This window comes from Quercus suber, unplaced genomic scaffold, assembly GCF_002906115.3.
Source record: "Quercus suber isolate HL8 unplaced genomic scaffold, Cork oak 2.0 scaffold_86, whole genome shotgun sequence".
Classification (NCBI taxonomy): Eukaryota; Viridiplantae; Streptophyta; class Magnoliopsida; order Fagales; family Fagaceae; genus Quercus; species Quercus suber.
In genome coordinates, this window is record NW_027069551.1 from 1105056 (window position 1) to 1128398 (window position 23343).

The following is a 23343-nucleotide window of genomic DNA, read 5'->3' on the forward strand; positions in this document are numbered from 1 at the left end:
AGTGAATATAGGCTAATTTGAATTACTGAGAGAACATCAAAATATTCTTGTGCAGGTGCATGGAACTGTATAAGAAATGGAAGGTCCTTTTCCAAATTGATTCACACCCAAGCTGAGTATTTTTTTTTTTTTAAAAAAAAAAAAAAAAAAAAGAACTCAACAGAGAAAGCTCAAGTAAGTCAAAATATCTTCAGAAGCACCTTGTAGGTAACCTGTCAAGAATACAATTGCATGAGTTAAGCCTATCAATTCCAAATCTCACTTACATATATTGTTAGAATATGTAAAATCGAAGTTTTAGAATTGAGACTAAGAAGGAAGCTACATAGTCTATGCAACATTAACTTAATGTAATTTCTTGCAATCAAAGTTACCAAAAAAAAAGGTATATAGGAAGTTACGGAGTTTATATAACGATGACTTACTGGTACTAGGCCAACTTCATTAGAATCGTTGCAATCAGAGTTAGCATGAGCCCATCCATTCTCTATCTTTCAATCCTCTTTGAGTGTGGGACATCGTTAGAGCTGCCTTCTCCACTAGCTCCAGCCCCTTCATATTCATCACGGCTTCGCTTCATTTTGATTCCTTCAGTTGAGTTGTCAAAATCATGACAATCATGAGCCGATATCATTTCTCTGATATCTTCGATGTCTTGTTCGTATAGTAGACGAAACCCACATTTCTTAAACTTAATGCCTGGGTTGAAATCCCATTGAAATCTAACCTCCATCTGTATGAATCCATTCTCATCAATTTGGCTCAATATTGCTCTCTCATTCTCATTAAACATTTGAGAGGGTATATAGGACATCCAAAGGTGATGTGATTTACTCCCATCCAGTCTAGCGCAAATGCCTAAATTAAAGTATGAACCTTCATGTTTATTGATTAAAATGTGACATCTCAAAAAATCCGGAAGTTCAGAAGCATAAGAATAGGGGCATGAAAAAACAATACAAAGAGCTATTCCAATCCACTTATTACTTGAATGAGAAGGCACTTGTATATTCACATTTTTGTTCGGATGAGTAACTTGTGCATTAACTACATTCCCCACACTCTGATGTTTAAACCATTTCGGAATTTCACTTCCTGGATAAACAACATTAAAGGCAGCACAGCTACCCAAAATTGCAGATTGCTTGCAGATTTCCTGAAACATACAAACCATGATGTTTAGAATTGACATCTATCTATATATATATATACACAGAGAGAGAGAGAGAGAGAGAGAGAGAGACCTGATGAAATGTTAGTAGCATTCTCAGAACGTTAAATAACATGTTATCAGCCAATTTGAAGCAATCGAAGAACAAAAGATGTGTTTGGGCGAAATCCTGTGGTTCAAATCCATTTGGAAATGTTTCCAATGAGGTACAACCATCTGCTTCAATCCAATCAATTGTTGATGGCAACTGTGGCAATGAACGAAGTCTTGTGCAATTGCGTAAATGAATTTCCGACAAATTAGATAGTTGCACAATTCTTTCAGGAAGGCAACTAAAGTGATTTTCATTTAGATGTAAATGGGTTACAGAGGATAAGTTTCCAATATCATTAGGGATTGATTGGAGATCACAGTTCCTCAAGTCCAATTTTGTTAAAGAACACATACCCAAAACTAAAAGGGGAGGCAATAATGAGCTCACAGGATTCTGGCTTCTTCTTGGCAATAAATTTAAGGGAAAAAGGATATTCCATAGTTTAGATGGTGGACCTTTACATCCACGAAAAGATAGTTCTTTAAGATTAGTCAAACATTCAACTGAAGAGGGAAGTTTCGTAATAGCAGTGCCATCTAAATGAAGTTTTGATAAGCGTTCCATATTTCCGATAAATTCTGGAATTCTCTCGAATTTTGAACAACCAGAAAGAATAAGAGTCTCAAGAGACACCATTTCAAACATGCTTGGAAGACTTCTAAGGCTTTTGCAGTTTTCTAGATCAAGAAGAGTAAGCCTTTTAAGAACCATAATAGATGGATGAACCTCACGTAAATTTATACAACCTTTAAAAACCAATATCTCAAGATTGGGAACTCCGGTGAAGTCAGGGGTTGCAATGAGATTTAAAGAACCGTTCAATTTGATGAACTTTAACTTGTTCAAGTACTGTTCAAAGCCAAAATATATAGTAGAAGAGTTAGATTTAACAAACCTTATAATTAATTGAAAATTAAAAACAAAATTGTATCAGTAGTACTTAAATAACAATCTTACCTTTTCCCCTTTCCAAAGCCGTTCAATTTTGCTATGCAACAAGTGAAGTTCAACAAGTTCAATTGGTTGAAAATCTGATGGCAAAGTCTTTGAAGGATACTTACTCCAATCAAGAAGTCTTAATTTATTAGGAAGATGCTTGGGACCATGCAGAAGTTGAACACCATGAATTATAAGCAACTTAAGGTTAGGCATCTTTGAAAATGCTTCTAGGTTCCAATATCTTGTTTCGTATTCACGTAGTTTTTCAACTTTAGGACGCTCTAAGACTAGGCCTTGATTTTCTCTTGTTCCCTGATAATCAAGAAAAAAGGGATAGGTGAATTGCAAGATACTAGAGTTATTCAAATTGTAATTGTGTTGAATAACATTATAAGGCATATGCTTAAGTTCTACAAATGACCTCTTACCGAATTTTTCACCAATACATTGTGAATGTCATTGAATATCCATAATCTGCTCCACCTCCCAGGTTCTTGAGGATGCTCTTTACGAACTATGCTTTGACCCATCGTTTGTAATAGTTCATGCATCTTGTATTTACTTTGAAATTCTTTTAAAAGTGACCTTTCAATGAGAACCCTTAAACCAATTCTAGGATAAAGTCCAAGATAATCTAGCATTTTTTCCACATAATATTTTTCCTTCATATTAAAGAAACATGCAATATGTAGAAAGATTTCCTTTTCTGTTTCATGAAGTCCATCAAAACTTATTTGAAGTATTTTCATAACATCTTTATCAGGAAATTCATTGAGCCTATTTAATGCACTTTCCCATTCCTTCTTACTTCTATTGAACAAAAAAGAACCCAAAACCTCAATAGCTAATGGAAGGCCGTTGGCATAATTTACAAACTGTTTAGACAACTTTAGATAACCATTGGCAGGACAATCACTCATAAAAGCTTTCAACCTAAAAAGATGAAGAGCATCATCATTATTCAATACTTTAACCTCATATATTTTAAATACGTTATGTCTTTTCAACAAAGACTCATCTCTAGTTGTGATAATAACTCTACTACCTGGACCAAACCAATTAAGCTTCCCGGCTAATTTTTGTAATTGGTTCAATTGATTTACATCATCAAGAACAAGAAGAATCCTTTTATTGCACATGATACGCTTGATCAAAAGAACTCCTTTATCAACATCTTGAATATTCATACTTCTCTCCATCAAAATTTCACAAATAAGTTTTTGTTGTAATGAAAGTAAACCATGTTTTTCAGATTCTTCTCTAATATTAGTGATAAAACTACCACCGTCAAAATAATTAAAAATCTTATGATAGACAAATCTAGCAAGAGTTGTCTTACCAATTCCTCCCATCCCCCAAACCCCTATGATGCGAACATCGTTTAATCGTATAGCCAAAAGCGACATCAATTCTTCTACTCGAGAATCTATTCCTACCAAATCATTGGTATCTGATCTTGGGAATTTGTAACTTAATTTGGGAAATATCTCTTCCACAATATCTTGGATAAATTCTGTCTCATTCCTGCAAAGAAGATAGACAATCAAGCAATGCAATTGAATCACCCATATTAGCCTCCATATCCGAAAAGAAAGCATATATTTAGTGTTAAACTTAATTTGTGCAATATCTCTACCACAATATCTTGGATAAATTTTGACTCATGCGAGAGGCAATGAAGCAATGCAATTGATCACCCATATTACCCTATACCTCCCAAAAGAAAGCATATATTTAGTGTTAAGTTTCAATGTAACTTACCCTCAAATTCTTGCAAATCTCACATTGACAAGAAGAAAACTAAGTACATTCAATAACTCAAACACAAGAACAGTAATTACAAAATTCAAATAACTGAGAATAAAGAAATGAGTTACTGTTGGAGTCACATATAAACAATTCTATTAAGTATAGTTGAAGTTAGGATTTTAGTTTCGGGGTAAGAATAAGACATAGTTTGACACAATATTGATTCAAAATTTTTTAATTAATATAAATATTAAAATAAATTAAATTCTTAATATCTTAATTGTCATAAATAAATAAATAAAAACTTAAAAAAATTATTTTTCACATAAAACATAAATTAATCATACATTGTAATTTCTATTAAAGCATAGTATTAATTAAATATAATATCAAAAATCAATACATATTTATCGACATAATAACTTATAAAGAGAAATCTAAACAAATAATTTAACTGTGTAAGAGTACCTATTAATTTTCAAGAAATTCTATATGTGCTTTTGATTATTTTAAGAATGTGTAAAATAATTCATCTTTATTTTCTCTAGTTTAAGTCCCTAACTTTCATTTTCAATTATTAAAATTATGTGTATTAACTCCTAAACAAGGTTCTAGGTATTACAATTTTTTTTAAAGGAACAAAAAAATAGGATAACTTTTATTTTTATTTTTATAATTGATAGTTCATCCACATCACATCACGTACCACATCAGTTTTTTTTTTAATTAATGAAATGGATGTCCCATTATGATTATAGAAGTGTAACCTTTAAAATATTATGAAAGAGAAATACAACTGCAAATTTTTTTTTCAAATGTTATTTGAATCCTAAAATAAAAATTTTATAAAAATTTGTTGGGGTTGGTTAATATAAAGGAGTAATTTGTAAATCCACTACAAATTGACTGATATAAATGGGGAGCAGAGACTTGACTGATATAAATGGGTAAAACATTTTTTTGGAGGAGTCCCATTTGGGGAATAATGTGGAGGAAAGATTTTTCTCGGTGAAATAATCACACATATATATTGTTTGTCATGTGCAAATATTCTTATGTATTGTTTCTATGAATATTGCACATTTGCTATTCTCGAACGACAACAAACTAGTATCAAATTGGTTGAGACAAGCCCCTACAAGATTGGCCTTGGTTGTATAAAGTTCGTTATCTTACTCGTATTAAGCTTCATTAAGGTGAAGCTATCGAAGTAGAGAAGTGCCAGGTCTACAACATTTTCACAACAAATCATAGGTGGTAAATTGTTATTGGTTCTAATTTGAATCTCACAACTTATATTACTTTTTTACCGACCTAGAACAACCAATAACAACCTACCACTTAGGATTTGTTGTGAAGCTATCGAAGTAGAGAAGTGCTAGGTCCACAACATTTTCATAACAAATCATAGGTGGTAAATTGTTATTAGTTCTAATTTGAATCTCACAACTTAAATTACTTTTTTGCCAACTATAATAACTAATAACAACTTATTACTTAGGATTTGTGGTAAAAGTGTTATAAAAATGTTGTGAACATATTATTTCCTATTGTAGTAAAGAATAAAATTTTTTTTCTTTTTTTTTGAGTCAAAAGTGGAATTTGCTATAAATCATTTTAAATTCAAATGAATTCCACATTGAAAAGTAGAAAAGTTAGGAGATACAATTTCCTGTGTAAAAATAGTAATCCCTCATCTAAAAGAAGACAATGTCAAGCTATAACTAAAATTTTAGGTTATACATATCAAGATAATCTTATGTCTAAAAGAACTACCCTTATAGTGTTATATTGTAAATTTGTAATAATTTATAATTTGTGCCAAGTAATTATACATTTCAAAGGGACTAGTACCCAACCAAAAATAAAGGTTATTATTGTCATGTCAAAAGCATTAGAGTGAGGGAAAAATGCCCAAACACCCCTTGAACTTTGAACTAGTGGCCAAGACACCTCCTTAACTTTCTTATTGGCTAATTTACTCCCTAAATTATACACACCTGCCAAATCAATACTCTAGTTAGTTTCATGTTAAAACATTAACAGAATAAGAGCAAGTGAGAAGCGCATGACCTTCAAAATCTAACAAAATCACTATTTACACACAAAGAAGAGAGATGAGAGATTGACCGGCTGCGATAAGAGCGAGAGGCGGTAGGAGCACTAGAGGAAAAGCTTGGAACTTAGTTCCAACAAAGATCGGACAACTCATACCTGAAGACGCTATTTAGAGCACTAACTGAGAGGGTTGATTGGCAAGACGACACAATTTGTGTTATTAGCCAAATAATAGCCTGCTGCCAAGCAAGAAGTAAAAAACACCATGGAGCAAGTTTGAGAGCATATATATGGTTTAATTTTGTTGGACTTGATAGGCTTGGTAAGAAGAAAATAGCTCTTGCCCTTGCTCAGAAATTACATGGAAGCCAGGAACATTTTATTTTTATGGATCTGAGTTCCCAAGATGGGATGATTAATTCAAACACAATCATTGGTCGGCAAGAAATGAATGATTATGATATAAAGCTCAGGGGGAAAACTCTTGTTGATTGTCTTGCTGAGGAGTTAACCAAGAAACCCTTGTCCTGTTATCCATTGCCTTCCTTGAAAATGTAGATAAAGCTGATGTACTGGCTCAAAATAGTTTTTCTCAGGCTATTTGGACTGGTAAACATTCAGACTCACATGGAAGAGAAATCAACATCAATAACACGATATTCGTGACAACTTCAACATTCTCAAGGGGAAACTATCTTCACACTGTCAGAAGGGAACCCTCAAAATACTCTGCGTAAAGAATTTTACCAGAAAAATGGTGGCCAATGCAAAGTAGAATTTCACAACCCTTTGGAGACAACACCAAAAGCCAGAGCACCTATGTATCGGATACAATGAGAAAAGACATCTATAACCCAATCTTTTTTAATAAAAGGAAGCTTGTCAGTGGTATTGACTCTCTGGGGCAGCCTCAAATCTCAGAAATGGCCAAACGGGCTCACAAGACATCAACTAGGTATCTGGATTTGAACCTTCTGGCTGAAGAAAATGAAGTGCGTGACAGTAAGGGAATATTCTCACAAGATATCAACTCTGATGGTGCTACCGCCTCTCTCTCTCTCTCTTCTCTGCCTATCAGTCTCTCCTCTCTGTTCTTTCAATCTTGTAAATGGTGATTTAATTAGTTTTTAAAGGTCACGTGATTCTCACATGCTCTTATTCCGTTAGTGTTTTAATGTGAAATTAACTGAAGTATTGGTTTGGCAGGTGTGTATAGTTTAGGGAGTATTGGCCAATAAAAAAGTTCAGAGGGTGTCTTGGCCACTAATTCAAAGTTCAAGAGGTGTTTAGGCATTTTTCCCTTAGAATGACATCCTAACAACTAGATACAAAATAAATCTCGCATGTCAATGAAGACGATTATTTAATAAAATATATAAATAGAAATAATGACATTAGTACAACTTACCTATCTTGTAAATGAAATCCGAAGAGATTGGCCACTTCTGTCAAAGTAGCTCTCCATGTGTGAACTTTATCTATATCATCTTTGAAATGTTTTTCATGTTCGTCAAATGCTTGTGCATATGTTCCCGTCTGTTTTTGCACCTCAAATGGATCCACATCATAAAATATGGGCCAGACTATTTGCCCCATCCTTTTTTTGCATTCCATGATATTCACAAGTTCATCCAAACACCATGTTGAGCATGCATAGTTTTGGGAGAGAATGACAATAGCAAACAATGATTCTTCTATTGCTTTTAAAAGCTCATGTGAATTAGGTTCTCCTCTCTTGAGATTTTTATCATCCCTGAAGGTGTTGACTCCCTTCTGTTTCAAGGTAGTGTATAGATTGTCTGTAAAATTCTTGCAAGTATCCTCACCTCTAAAACTTAGAAAGACATCATATGTCCACTTGTGGCTAGAAGAAGAGAAAGATGGGCTTTTTGAATCCATGAAAGCCAATCTAAGCTTACAAGTAAACCTTGAATCACAATATAGAATTATAGATACTTGTCAAGATTTCATTCAATTAGAAGCTATAAATTATAGATTTCATTCAAGAATCCATGAAAGCCAATCTAATTTCGTTTTTGTTCGAAATCAAAATTAAGCATGTCTTTGGTGGTTGTCTACTTGTCTTCTTCGAGGGTATTTTTTGTGAAGTTTTCTCAAATCTTATTGGAAGATCTGTCTTAGATTGTTTGTTTTGTTTTCATCTTTCTGAAGCCTAAAAAAAAAAATGGAAGCTACAAAATCTATGTATCAAGATACAGGGGCTGCACTAAACTCAAATTCTGATGCTTCATCATGAACAAAGGCCTTAAGAATGGAGTAATTAAAGCTAACAGACTAAGCTAGGCATGCATGCTTATGCGGGTTTTTTATCATATTCAAGCCTGAATTGAGCCTTGACCCACATGAGAAATCAATCATATTATATGATTCATATATAGCATACATGGTACCCCAATGACCAAGCATCTTAACCCCGCCGCAGTATACGTTCCATGTCTCCGAGCTAATCAATATACGCAGAATCCATTGGCAATTAGTGAATCCAACTAATTAATATCTACTCTCTCTCTCTCTCTCTTAATTCGCAACAAAACAAGCCCCCCAATAGTCCATTCATAAAAATAAACCCAACAGTTTATAACTGGTTCAAACCTAACTCAGAAATATTTTTGTTTAATTATGTTTGTTTATTTAACAAATGAGTCCACAATTATGTATTCACGAACAAACTCACAAGTCTGAAACTTAATTTAAGTAAGCGTGTGTATAACATTTTTAGTCCATTTTAATTGTAATAATTATATAGAATTAATTTTTAATTATAAAAGGTTAATATAAATAAATATAATTTTATGAGTTTCTTAATGAAGATTATTCTATATATCTAATTAACTCAAATAATTTGATTTTTTTTTTTTTTAGTAAACCAAATAATTTTATTTCAACTATAATTTAATTAGTCAATAACTAAAAAAAAAGGATTAAAAGGAAGCGATTTAGAAAGATAAGAGTGAAACTAAAATGAGAGAGGAAATTAAAAAAGAAGAGAAAGATGCATGTAAGAAGTGAAAACTTACAGATTATGGAGAATTGCAGTATTGTCTGTGAAGCTCCTATCGTGAAATTGCTGGTTTCAAAGGAATCTGCAACGTTTTGTGCGTAGAGAGAGAGAGAGAGAGAGTCTTCCGTTTATATATGGTCCAGCCAAGAAAATTTTTTTTTTTTCCTTAAATACGTAACTCACTTTTCTAAAAAGTGTTGGCGTAAAATTTGGATGAAATTAAATGGGCTTAGGAAAGTAAAAGAAAAGGACAAAAATATTAAAAGAAGGTGAGCAAGAAAGAAGTGAACGAGTGGACGAGAAAAAAAAAGAAGGAAAAAAATAAAAAACTTCGGGTTTGGGTAAAGTAGCCCGAAGAAATGTGCTTTTTTTTTTTGCTGAGTCGAAGAAATGTGCTTTGGAATGTAAAAGAAAAGGACAAAAACATTAAAAAAAGATAGAGCAAGAAAGAAGTGAACGAGCGGATGAGAAAAAAAAAAAAAAAAAACTTCGGGCTTGGGTCAAGAAAGAAGTGAACGAGCGGATGAGAAAAAAAAAAAAAAAAAAACTTCGGGCTTGGGTAAAGTAGCTGAAGAAAATATAAGGAACAGTAATACAAATTATTTTATAATATTTTCGTAACAAAATTTAAGAAATAAATTGTCATGGATAAATAAAAAAATAATTTAATTGATAAGTTAAAATTAAAACTAATAATAACTTACAATATAAGATTTGTTGTGAAAATATTACAAAAATATTATGGATATAACGTTTCTTAAAAAGAAAAATGCTAAAACCAAATACTTTTTTACAAAATCTTTTATTAAGAGAATCATTTATTATTAACATAAAGTAATTATTATCATTATTATTATTATTAAGAAGTTGATATTAAATATGAAATAAACTCTCTTATATATACGTGGTTTTCAATTAACTTAGCTGGTAAAGTCTCTGATAGTTGTATAAGAGATCTGAAATTCAATCTCCGCCTACATCAAAAACTGATTGTTGTCTTGGTCTGATAATAGTTATTATCGAAAGTAGACGTCATAGGTTGAAACTTTCTTTCAAAAAAAAAAAAAAAAAACTCTCTTATATATACATTTTGTCATTTTTGATATTATACAATTTAAATTACTACTGTAAGGACCAGATTTGAATTCTTAGCCCATAAGATAGATGGACTAAGGCCCCAAAAGTCCAAAATAATGAATTTGTAGAGAGTGGATTGAAAAACTAAGTTTTAGTAAATTAGACAACAAATAAAGTAGACTTTGATGACAAAAGAATGAAAATACACAAGTTTAAATTAAAGAAGAAAAGTCTGAAGAGATTGGTTCTTATATGTTTCTCTCAAGTTCGGTTACAAATGCAATTTGTGATTGCTACAGTCTTTTTTTTTCCTCATTTCGATCACTTTCTCTCATTGTCTCCTTCTTCTTTTATACTATCTTCCCCTTTCATCTCTACTCTCCACTTGCTAGCCAAATGGTTGGTGTTGATACTCTGTCCCATCAACACTTTCTTGAAGTCTTTGGGGATAGCTATAAGACTGAAAAACACTGTTAAGATATCACTTTCTCATTAATGCAGCCAGAAAGTTAGCTATAGAGCATTTAATGTGGTGATAGCAACTTTCTCTTAGATGTTTCTGAGCATCCATCCCCCCTTATACTCTTATAATGCACATCCCTATCAGTAGAACTTTTCGGAATGTCACTTTAAACGATAAGATATACATTTGATCTATGATTTGTTCATCCGAGAAGATACTCCTCCTCGGACTACCTCTACCAACCTTTCCGTTTGCAACCTACTCATGAGATTTTGAGTTGAATACCTCCACAACCGTTTATTCACTCTCGAACCAACCAATGTCTTCAGCCAAGACCCAATGCCCAACATACAATTTTAGGCCCTTATCCCTACAACTACTTTTAAAAGTACTAGTTAAACACTCAATTTTTTCAAAAAGTATTTTTTTAGCAATTTTTACGAAACATTCTACTTTTTAAAAAAGTCTAGTTTTATATCATACTTTTTGAAACCACTACTTTTTCTAAAAGTACTGTATCAAAAATTTAACCAAACTCACTCTAAGTAATGGCCCTTGCTTTTTTAAAGTATGAAATATCTGTAGACTTTTTTATTTTTTTAAGAGAGTTTCAACTTTTAGTGTCCGCTCCTGATAATAGTTCTTTATTATCAAGTCAAAACACCAATTGGTGTATGGTGTAGACTGAAATTGAATTTCAAATCTCTTATTTAATCATCAGAAACTTTACCAGTTAAGTTAACTAGAACTCACAATATCTTTAGAATTTAGTATAAAACGATCTATATTAAAGAGTTGTTCTATCATAAATTAAAATAAAATAGAACAAAATAATAAAATATTATACCATACTCATCACAACTAAAAATATTATACCCTCTTTTCAATAAATACTAGCGTTGGCTGCACGTGCAAAGCACGTGCTGCCCCCAATAGTGAGAAAATTAATATAGATTTTGTGTGTGAAATCGTGAATTTTAGCTTACCCAATTTGATTATATTAAAAAAGAAATCTAAGAATACAATAAAATATCACAATATTTTCACAATATTTTCATTTTTAGGATTCGAATAGATATTTTTTTTTATTTTATTTGAGAGAAATGCTATATTCATAACATTTTTAGAATAAATTCTAAATGACAAGTTATTATTGGTTTTAAGCTAATAACATTGTTATTATTATTCTCAAAACATTTATTTTTAGTTGTGATTAATCACAGTTTCATATTTTATTATTTTATTTCGACTTGTAAGAAATTGATACTTCAATATTTGTAAAAATATTGTGAAATTTGTTGTATCGGTATAACAATATATATGACAGCTTACATAAATATTTAAAGAAAAAAAACACAAACTGATTAGTGAAAAAAAAAAAAAAAAACTTTTTTAGGCACGATAGAAATTAATGTTAAATTGTTGTGAACTTAGCATTTTTTTATTTGATCTATAAGAAACTGAGATTTCAACAATTGTGAAAATATTGTGATAACAATAAGTGTTGTAACATTTTTTTTAAAACATTTATTTTTAGTTGTGGTTGGCTACAGTCTCATATTTTATTATTTTATTTCGATTTGTAAAAAATTGAAACATCAATAATTGTGAAAATATTATAAAATTCGTTGTGTCAGTATAATAATATAAATGTTAGCAGAAAGAAGAGACAAAAAACCAAAAAGCACAAAACAAACCGAAAAAAAAGAAAAAAAACCAAAACACTGTTGCTACTACGTTACTTGCATAGTGCAAACACACATAGTGTAAGTACAAAAGCACCGTAGCGGCATAGTCGCTTTTTAACAAAAGAAAGAATGAAAAAAGAAATATATATATACACACACTCATCCTACCCTTATATTCTCGCGCGGACTGAAGGTGGGATCCACAATTTGGTTCCTGCTGCTAATTTAAGCAGTTGTATGATTTTATTTTTTAAAGACAATGATTAAAAAGTTGTGCATAAAATAAATAAATTGAGTGGTTTTTCTTATGGTCTCTCTCTTATTTTATTTTGCGCGGGCACATTCAGATTTCAGTCCCATGCAAGAAAACAGGCTCCCCAATAGTCCATTCACTAAATTTTTAGCAGCATTAATTGCCTTTAAGCTTTTCCTTAGAAGAAATATAGGGAAAAGTAACGACAGGTCTAAAAGATATGCTAATGCCCATCAACTGGACTCTTACTAGCACTTTCCAACAATGTTACTAGGCACGTTCCAATCTTTGCACCAATTATGGAAGCCCAAAACTTGAAGGAAGATAATGTAAACAGAAATAGTTTAACCTAGCTAAATTTGGAAATCTGACGACCCCAAACGTAAATGAACTCAACAGTTTATGAATAGTTCAAACTTGATCCATAATTTATTTATTTGGTTTGTTTGTTTATTTAGAATGAGCTTATAATAATGTATTCATGAACAAACTGACAAATAAATTTTTTTTTAATAAATAAAATTAAGTATGAGATTTAATTTAAGGACTCTCTCTCTCTCTCTCTCTATATATATATATATATATTCTTAATGTGTGCCCTTAGGGCACACATTAACCGGACTCATATATATATAGCATTCTTATGTAGACTTCAAATTGGATTGTATAAATTTGTTATTATAAATAGTCCATTTTAATTGTAATAATTATATACAAAATTTTATTAGAAAAGTTTAATATAAATCTAATTTTTATGAGTTCATTAATGAATATCATTTTATCTAATTAACTCAAATAAAATGATTTCAACCATAACTTAGTCAATAATTATTAGCATAAATTTCTAGAAGACTAAAAATATTTGGTTGTTGTGTTTACTATATAAGAAAAGCATTAAGTTAATCAAACAATTTGTGAATAAACTCAACCTTCCTAATTTGAAAAAGAATGCTTTCTTTTTTTTGGGATGAATGAGCAATTCATTTCAACAGACAGACGTACACGTAGTCCAAAACACCACTTAAGAATACAACACCAATACAGAAACAGCCTATACCATAAACATTACAAAGTAAAATCTCTAACAATAATAAAACATTACAAAGTAAAAACTCCGACATTGTTAGTTTACAGAGACAAGGACCATTTACAGAATTGCAGTAACTGCTATATTCAACTCTCTTCTGCACTTCCCACCCAATCATTTAGACCATAGCCTCTTTAGAAAGTAGTCTTCCTTGATGAATATTAGCATTCCTCTGAAGCCAATTATGATACACTGTAAACCACAATGCCAATATAGACACAATGGATTTCTCATCCTAGAGCATAATCTCATTATGGTTCACAATATCCTCATCGAGAAAGAACAACTACAAAATAAGGGGTCCATACCTTTAACTCTTCTCTTACAAACAACAGATGCATCATCAAGATTAGCATATCACTACACATTTAGTCTTTTGTGGACATTATGTTGAACACCGTTAGTCTTTCCCAGCCTGAAACACACGTTTTGGAATTACTTTGGGAAACCAGATGATGATCATCACCATTTGACCTTTGGGCATTTCTTCCTCATACAGTTCCATGCACCTGCACAAGAATATTTTATTGTTCTCTCAGTAATCCAAATTAGCCTATATTCACTTTCAATCTTAACCAAACTAAGATTACTCTGGATGTTAAACAAGCAATCTTGGGACGTATGACAAAGAAAGAAAAAAAAAAAAAAAAAAAAAAAAAAGCTGACCACTAAAAGCTGCAACTACCATCTAATTGAAGCAGATTTCGTGGCAATTAGAACCTACTTTAACAAACAAAACAAATAATGTGAAAGCCTCTAGCATGCCATCAAAATTGAATAGAGCTTCTAATTTATTTATTTATGTATTTATCAGTTTAATGATTTCTTATTGTAAATAGACATAAAATGCTGCAGAGCAGTTACTCGTACGGATTCAAATAGTAGCACAAACAAAGTTAAAATCAGGAATTTTTTATTTTTATTTTTTTTATTTAAAGCAATAGCAATACAGCCAATGTCTTTGCAATTATCTAACCCCATTAGTCCAAGATCCATAACTAACCCAAATTAAGCCAAGTACTTAAGCAATTAGAAAATAAAAAATAACAATAATTGAAATCCAACAAAACAAGAAGGGATAAGAAGATGAAAAATCATGGAGAAAAGCCCAAATAAACTAAAAGTAGAAGAAACCCAACAAATTTCAAAGCAAAACCAAAAGCAGAAGAAAATAGGTCTTTTTCCAAATTGATTCACACCCAAGTTAAGCATATATATATATGTATGTATGTATGCATGCATGCATGCATGCATATATAAGTGAACTCAACAGAGAAACTAAAGTGAATAAGCCAAAATTCAGTAAAAATAATTTATAGTCAAATATCTTCATGAGCAACTTGTACCTTATTATCAAAAGTGTGTATATATATATATAACTAAAAATTGGGATTTATTCTTTTAAGGAAAAATTTGTACAAGATGGTAAAATGAAAATGGCATAGTAAGCTTCTGACACTCACAGGTTTAAGAACCTAGTTATTGCAATTTTTTGACTCCGTAGATTCCTTTGTATCATGGCCTACTTTCTCTCTCAAAAAAAAAAAAAAACAAGGTTACCACTGGCCCAACAGGAATCTACAGAGTCTATGTAACATAAACTTAACGTAATTTCTAAGCTTAAAAAATTCCATAAAACATTAAAAAAAAAAACAAAAAAAAAAAAAACAAAAACAAAAACAAAAACTAAAGATATATATGCCCATCGTAATTTCTAAGCTTAAAAAATTCCATAAAACATTAATTAAAAAAAAAAACAAAAAAAAAAAACAAAAACAAAAACAAAAACTAAAGATATATATGCCCAATAGGATGCTATAGAGTCTATGTAATGATGACTTACCAGTCCCAAGCCACCTTCATTAGAATCGTCACAATCAGAGTTAGCATGAGCCCTTACATTCTCTATCTCTCAATCCTCTTTGAGTGTGGGACATTGTTAGAGCTGCCTTCTCCACTAGCTCCAGCCCCTTCATATTCATCACGGCTTCGCTTCATTTTGATAGCTTCTGTTGAATTGTGAAAATCATGGTGAATATCCAAACCCTCATAAGGAGTGATGCAGGTGCTGTTGCTGGATTGAGCTGATATCATTTCTCTTATATCTTCAATGTCTTGTTCGTATACCATACGAAACCCGCATTTATTAACCTCCAGGAAGTAGTTGGAATCCCATTGAAATCTAACCTCTATCTGTATGATTCCATTCTCATCAATTTGACTCAATATTGCTCTCACTTTCTCAATAAACATTTGAGAGGGTATATAGGACAACCAAAGGTGATGTGATTTAATCTTAACCAATTTAGGGTTAATGCTTACAAAAAAGTTTGAACCTTTATGGTTATTGATTAGAATGCAACATCTCAAAATATCAGAAAGATAAAAATTGGGGCATGACAAAACAGCACACACAACAATTCCAATCCACATATTACTCGAACGAGAAGGCATTTATATATTCACATTTTTGATGGGATGAGTAACTTGTTCATTAACTCTATTCCCCACACTCTGATGACTAAACCATTTCGGAATTTCACTTCCAGGAATTACAATATTAAAGGAACCAAAGGGATATGATATTATAGATTGCTTGCAGATTTCCTGAAACATAAAAACCAAGATGTTTAGAATTGACACACACACACACACACACACACATATTTACAGAGACAGAGAGAGAGAGAGAGAGAGACCTGATGAATTGTTAATAGCATTCTCAGCACGTTGATGAACATGTCACTCTGACCAGCCAATTTGAAGCAATTCAAGAAGAAAAGATGTGTACGATGTGTATGGTGTGGTTTTAATCCATTTGGAAATGTTTCCAATGAGGTACAACCATCTGCTACAACCCAAAAAGTTGTTGATGGCAATTGTGGCAATGAACAAAGTCTTGTGCAATTGCGTAAATAAATTACCGACAATTTAGATAGTTGCCTGATACTTTCAGGAAGGCAACTAAAGTGATTTTCACTTAGATTTAAAATAGCTATAGAGGATAAGTTACCAAAATCATTAGGAATTGTTTGGAGACTACAGTCACTTAGGTCCAATCTCTTTAAAGAGCACATACCCAATAGGGAAGGCAATAACAAGCTCACTGGATTTTGGCTTCTTCTTTGCATTAAATTAAAGGGAAAAAGCTTATTCCATAGTTTAGATGGTGGCCCTTTACATCCTCGAAAAGATAGTTCTTCAAGATTAGTCAAATGTTCAATTGAAGAGGGAAGTTCTGTAATAGCAGTGCCATTTAAGTGAAGTTTTGATAAGCGTTTCATACTTCCCATGAATTTTGGAATTCTCTCAATTTTTGAACAGCCAGAAAGAATGAGAATTTCAAGAGACTCCATTTCAAACTTGCTTGGAAGACTTCTAAGGCTTTTGCAGTTTTCTAGATCAAGAAGAGTAAGTCTTTTAAGAACCATAATAGATGGGTGTACCTCAAGTAAATTTATACAACCACTAAAAACCAATTTCTCAAGATTGGGAACTCCGGTGAAGTCAGGGGTTGCAATGAGGTTTAAGGAATTATTCAATTTGATGAACTTTAACTTGTCCAAATACTGTTCAAAGCCAAAATATATAGTAGAAGAGTTAGCTTTAATAATCCTTACAATTAATTGAAAATTAAAAACAAAGTTGTATCAAAGTACTTAAATAACAATCTTACCTTTGTCCCTTTCCAAAGCTGTTCAATTTTACTATGCAACAATTGAAGTTCAACAAGCTCATATGGTTGAAAATTCAATGGCAAAGACTTTGAAGGATACATACTCCAATCAACAATTCTTAATTTATTAGAAAGATGTTTGGGGCCATGTAGAAGTTGGACATCATGAATTATAAGCAATTTAAGGTTAGGCATCTTTGGAAAGGCTTCAAGATTCCAATGTGCCATTTCTGATTTATGTAGTTCGCCAAATTCAAGAACAAGTCCTTCAATTGCTTCCATTTCCTAACAATAAGAAAAAGGAATGAGTTAGTTGCAAGATATATGCTTACTTAGAGTTGTTCAAATTTCAACTTCTTTGAATAACATCATAAGGTATATTCTCTAAACGTATCTTACTGTATTTTTCATCAACACATTGCGAATGTCGTTATGCAGCCACAATTTGCTCCACTTTTCAGGTTCTTGAGGATAATCTCGACGAACTATGTCTTGTCCCATTATTTGTAGTAAGTCATGCATCCAATATTTATTTTCATAATCTTTTAAGAGAGACTTTTCAATGAGAACATCCAATCCAAATGTAGGGTAAAGGCCAAGACAATCTAGTATTTCTACTATATAATCTTTGTCCTTCATATTGAAGAAAAATGCGATATGTAGAAATATTTCCTTTTCTATATCCTTAAGTCCATTAAAACTAATTTCAAGTGTTTCATTAATTTCTTTTTCAGGATATTCCTTGAGCTTATATGATGCACTCTCCCATTCCTCCTTACTCCTACCATGCAAAAATGAACCCAAAACATCAATAGCTAAAGGTAGGCCTTTAGCATAATTTACAAAATATGTGGACAATTTTAGATAATCTTCATGGGGGTTATCTATTTTGAAGGCTTTCAAACTAAAAAGACGAAGAGCCTCAATATCATTTAGTCCTTGAGGCTCATATATTCCACATACATTATGCATTTTCAACAAACGCCCTTCTCTTGTTGTTATGATAACTCTACTACCTGGACCAAACCAATTAGACTCCCCAGCTAACTTTTCTAGTTGACTGTAGTGATTTACATCATCAAGAACAAGAAGAATCCTTTTATGAGATAAGCTATTCTTGATAATACGAACTCCATCATAATCATCCCTAATATAAATATCCACACTTTTCTCCTTCAAAATATCACTAATAAGTTTTTGTTGTAATGGAAGTAACCCATATTTTTCAGATTTACTCCTAACATTAGCGATAAAACAATCACCTTCAAATTCACTACAAATCATCTCGTAAACAACTCTGGCCAGAGTTGTCTTACCGATTCCACCCATTCCCCAAATCCCGATAATGCGAACATCATTTGATCCTATAGCTAAAAGCGACATCAAGTCCTCCACTTGGGAATCTATTCCAACTAATCCTTTGATATCTCTTAGTAATGGATATCTCAATTTATGTGATATGAATTCCACAATATCTTGGATAAATTCTGACTCATACCTGCAAAGAAGAAAGACAATTAAGCAAATATGATTGAACCGCCCAATACACCCCCAACCCTAAAAAATTCAGATATTGGGTGTTTTAAGTTTTGTTGTAAAGTAGCCTCAAAATCTATTAAATCTCAATTGAGAAGTAGAGAACTAATTCAATGAAATAATTTCTATATAACATTAATAATCCAATATCACCGAAAACATATTAATGAGTTACTGTTTATATATAAACAATGCTGTTAAAGGTGGTCCTCTCATATGAGGAGGAATAAGGTTGAAATATATGTATACATATGAATGCACTTATGTATGCTATCCTAGATTTACGTCAAAATAGCATCAAAGTTTTAAAGTTCTATCCAAACCTAATTCAAGAGAATAAGATATTTAGTGGATATACAAAATTGGTTTGAGATAAGCGCACGCAATCCAAGCTTGGATTTGGTTGAGGGAATTTGAGTCAATGTGTAAATCGTTTAAAATTCAAATGGATCCACATTGATAATTAGAAAAGGAAGGAGAAGTAATAAATTTTTGTAAAATCGTACTAGCACATCAAAGAGAAGATAGTAATGAGTTACAATCATCAAAGACTTATTTTTGTGTAATATTAAGAATTATAATAAACAAAAATAATAGAGTTTTAAATGAGATGAGAGGGTAAAATTTTTAGTATTATTCATTTAATTTTATTTAGAATACAATCAAAGCTTGAGCTTATCACCAAATTATATTAAATGTTCAAGCTCTATTAATTAACTTATCCTTTACCCATATAGAATAAACACTATAACTAAATTTTTTGCTACCAATATACAAATCTATTATGATAATTAATATCTAAATTATAGTTGAAATTATACTATTTGAGTTAATTAGATAGACTTATTTCGTTTATAAACTTATAAAAATTGAATTCACTAATCTTGTATTGTTAAAAAATATATGTAATTTTTATTACAAATTAGATTATTTATATTATCAATAAATTACAAATAATAATTTGAACCATTTTACAAACTTACACAATCCAATCTCAAACCTATATAAGTATATTTTTGTATATGTATATACATAGACATATAATTTAATACATGGTCAAATCAAATCTCATACTCACGAGTTTGTTTATAAACACGTTATCATATTTGAACTCAAATTATTTATAATTGAACCTAAACTTAAGCTTGCATGAACTTGACTTATTTGCTAAATAAACTAATCTAAGCAAACTTTTCAACCTTACATGTCAAGGTAAACCCAAATCTGAAAGAACTACCCCTCAATCGTTGTATTTATATTGAAAATCTCTATGTTCTTGTGTGATTGATATCTTGACTTGGTGAATTTAGTGATTTTGGTGATTATATTTTCTAAAGATTGATTAAAATTCTTAACTAATTTTCTTAATTCACACAGGATTAGATTAGGACCCAACAAAATATACATGTCAAAGGGACAAATACACAATCATTTATGAATGTAGTTTTTCTCATGAAAAATGCATTAGAATCACATCATAACAACAATTAGTTACAAAATAAATCTAGTATATGTAAATGTAGACAACAATTTAATATATTCAATGGAAATAATGTTATTAGCAAAATATACCTATCATGTAAAGACAAACCAGAGAGATTGGCCACTTCTGTCAAAGCAGTTCTCCATATGTGAACTTTATCTATATTCTCTTTTTCATGTTTGACAAAGGCTTGTGCATAAGTTCCTGTTTGCTTTCGTACCTCAGATGGATCCATATCGTAGAAAATGGGATGAACTATTAATCCTATCTTATCTTTGCATTCCATGATCTTTACAAGTTCATCCAAGCACCATGTTGAGGATGCATAGTTTTTCGAGAGAATGACAATAGCATACAATGATTCTTCTATTGCTTCTAAAAGCTCAGGTTTAATAGGTTTGCCTCTTTCAAGTTTTTCATCGTCCCTAAAGGTGAAAATTCCCTTTTGTTTCAAAGTAGTGTAGAGATGATCTGTAAAACTCTTGTGAGTATCTTCACCTCTGAAGCTTAGAAAGACATCGTATTTCCACTTACGGCTAGAAGAAGAGGAAGAAGATGGGCCTTTTGAATCCATGAAATAAAATCTAAGCTTTCAAGTAAACCTCGAATCACAATATAGAATTAGAGATACTAGTCAAAATTTCATTCAATTAACTTTTTAAAAGTAAAAATTAATAAATAAGGTGTAAAATGAAACGATTTGGAAATAAATGAGTGAAACTAGGGAGAGGAATCACAAAGTTAATTCATTGGGACAATTTATCAAACAATGGGAATTCAAAAATAATTAACCTAAGTTGTGAACTCAATTAAATTAATCACAGTTCAATTTTTATTTCAGGTCAATCAGCGATTCAAAATGAATCCCTACGTTCATTAAGATCACAATAAAGGCCATGGAAACAATGGAAAGGCATGTGGCATAAATTGATATCTAAGAACACGAGAGACCCCCCAAACTACATTGAGCTTATGACTATAAAAACCACTAATCAGAATCTTTAACAAACATTTTGCATAAATTTGATAGGTGCCAAATATTATTAAATAATCAACTCAGAGACTTTCCCATAGGTGCCAAATATTATTAAATATGAGGAACTACGACAGCAAAATTGATACACAGCCAATAATTTTTTCTGGGTATGAGTCTATACAAGCAACAATAAAGAAAGATGGATTTTCATAATTTATACCGAAAGAGAAGCTCCTAAAAGAAGATGGGTATGGAAAAAAAATTGACAGAGTATATTGATTATTGAGAGAGAAACTAAGAGAGAGATTGAGAACTTACATTGAAAACTTGAATCAGAATCTGCAAACTACAAACGTCTTGGAGCTGTAAGAGAAATGGAGAGATCCAAAATCCAAGACGTTGGTTCCTGCTGCTAGTTCTAAAGGCAAAGGCGCAAAGCTAAATAAAATGCAAATGTGACCAAAATGAAGGTGGGATGAGGTAAATTGCTATAGTTTTTATTTTATTTTTTAATTTTTTTATACTATTTACTTATCTAATTTTTTTTTTTTAAAGTGTGCTTTTATTTTAAAAATAATTTATAAATTTTCTTTTATATAAAATAAACAAATTGAGTAATTTTTTTTCTGTCATTAAATGGGGATTTGAACTCAAAATTAAGCTTGACTTTGATGGTTGGCAATGTTTAGTATCTTCGGTTAAGTTCTCTCCAACAATGTTGAAAATTCGTCTTAGCAACTGTTTGGAGGGAGCTAAAAAATTCAGTTTATTTACATTTTTAACTTATTTTTGCTAATATTTATGGGTCTATTTTTTAATACTATTCATAGTTCTGTACTATTCAACTTATTTTTTAACCTATTTTTTCTACTCTTTATGCAAAATTTTTTTTAGCTTTAGCTAAATAAACTATTCTCAAAACGAAGACTCAAAATGTTTGTTTTGTTTCCATCTTTTTGAATCCTAGATATAGAGTATAATTTAGAGAGAGAGAGAGAGAGAAAAAAAAAAAAAAAAAACAGTTCTTACTTAGACCATCACAAGAAAGCAAGCCAGTAAAGGCCCATTCCTAATAACAAATAGAGGACACTACAACAAGCCCCAAAGGTAAGCCCATCCAACAACTAGACTTCCCCAGCAGTACTTTCAAACGGCGTTACTAAGGTTGTTTCTTTGAACCAATTGTGTAAGCCCAACGAGTCACACAAAAGGAAGCTATAAAATCTATGTATCAAGGTTCAAGAGCTGCACTAAGCTCAAATTCTGATGCTTCATCAAGAACAAAGGCCTTAAGAATTGTAGAATTAAAAAAAAAAAAAAACAGTTCTTACTTAGACCATCACAAGAAAGCAAGCCAGTAAAGGCCCATTCCTAATAACAAATAGAGTACACTACAACAAGCCCCAAAGGTAAGCCCATCCAACAACTAGACTTCCCCAGCAGTACTTTCAAACGGCGTTACTAAGGTTGTTTCTTTGAACCAATTGTGTAAGCCCAACGAGTCACACAAAAGGAAGCTATAAAATCTATGTATCAAGGTTCAAGAGCTGCACTAAGCTCAAATTCTGATGCTTCATCAAGAACAAAGGCCTTAAGAATTGTAGAATACTCATCATCAGGCATGCATGCGGCATGCCTAGGCACTAGTGTTTTTATTATATTCAAGCCTGGATTGAGGCTTGAACCCACATGACCAAGCATGCTCAATGTCTAACAAGCACGTAAACATCGCAGTACATGTTCCATGTCTCCGAGGTCATCAATATACGCAAAGGAAAAAAAAAATGCCATGAGACTATTGTTTTTCTTAATTAAAAGCCAGAAATATATTATTTTAAAATAGAGAATTACAACACAATTTAGGAAAGTAGAGCCTGCAATGCATTAATTGGAGGAGTAGTGGTTGAGGATGTTAGAGAATGGAGACACTTGTTTCTATCAAACGCCTAAACAGCTATTCTTGTCCTCCAAGATCTTGAATGCATATATCCAATTTTTGTAGCTGATTTTGTGCATTCTTGAGGATGCCATCATATTTGCTGGTCTTGCAACCAAAGAGAAATTGCAACAC

General features: G+C 31.6%; 2 protein-coding genes across 6 annotated transcripts; both read right to left on the minus strand.

Annotated features, from left to right (window-relative positions):
- Positions 1 to 110: 110 nt before the first annotated feature.
- On the minus strand, positions 111 to 9286 carry LOC112019791 (disease resistance protein Roq1). Of its 4 annotated transcripts, none has more exons than XM_065774117.1 (7): positions 9050 to 9286; positions 7420 to 7920; positions 2633 to 3728; positions 2223 to 2516; positions 1245 to 2114; positions 426 to 1156; positions 111 to 212 (listed from the first exon to the last, which is right to left on the minus strand). In XM_065774117.1, exons 2-6 carry the CDS (start codon positions 7908 to 7910, stop codon positions 488 to 490), a joined length of 3420 nt encoding a protein of 1139 aa, XP_065630189.1. In that variant the 5' UTR covers positions 7911 to 7920; positions 9050 to 9286; the 3' UTR covers positions 111 to 212; positions 426 to 487. The 4 variants fall into 4 exon arrangements, with proteins under 4 accessions (XP_065630189.1, XP_065630188.1, XP_065630190.1 ...); XM_065774116.1 differs by having other exon boundaries at positions 7420 to 7938; positions 9050 to 9285; XM_065774118.1 differs by having other exon boundaries at positions 7420 to 7784; positions 9050 to 9284.
- A 4162-nt stretch (positions 9287 to 13448) lies between these two features.
- On the minus strand, positions 13449 to 21719 carry LOC112019793 (disease resistance protein RPV1). Of its 2 annotated transcripts, XM_024052329.2 has the most exons (7): positions 21591 to 21719; positions 20386 to 20898; positions 17677 to 18775; positions 17278 to 17562; positions 16301 to 17170; positions 15445 to 16208; positions 13449 to 14110 (listed from the first exon to the last, which is right to left on the minus strand). In XM_024052329.2, the coding sequence occupies exons 2-6, from the start codon at positions 20868 to 20870 to the stop codon at positions 16056 to 16058; spliced, it is 2892 nt and encodes a 963-aa protein (XP_023908097.2). In that variant the 5' UTR covers positions 20871 to 20898; positions 21591 to 21719; the 3' UTR covers positions 13449 to 14110; positions 15445 to 16055. The 2 variants fall into 2 exon arrangements, with proteins under 2 accessions (XP_023908097.2, XP_065630180.1); XM_065774108.1 differs by having other exon boundaries at positions 20386 to 21714.
- Positions 21720 to 23343: the final 1624 nt, after the last annotated feature.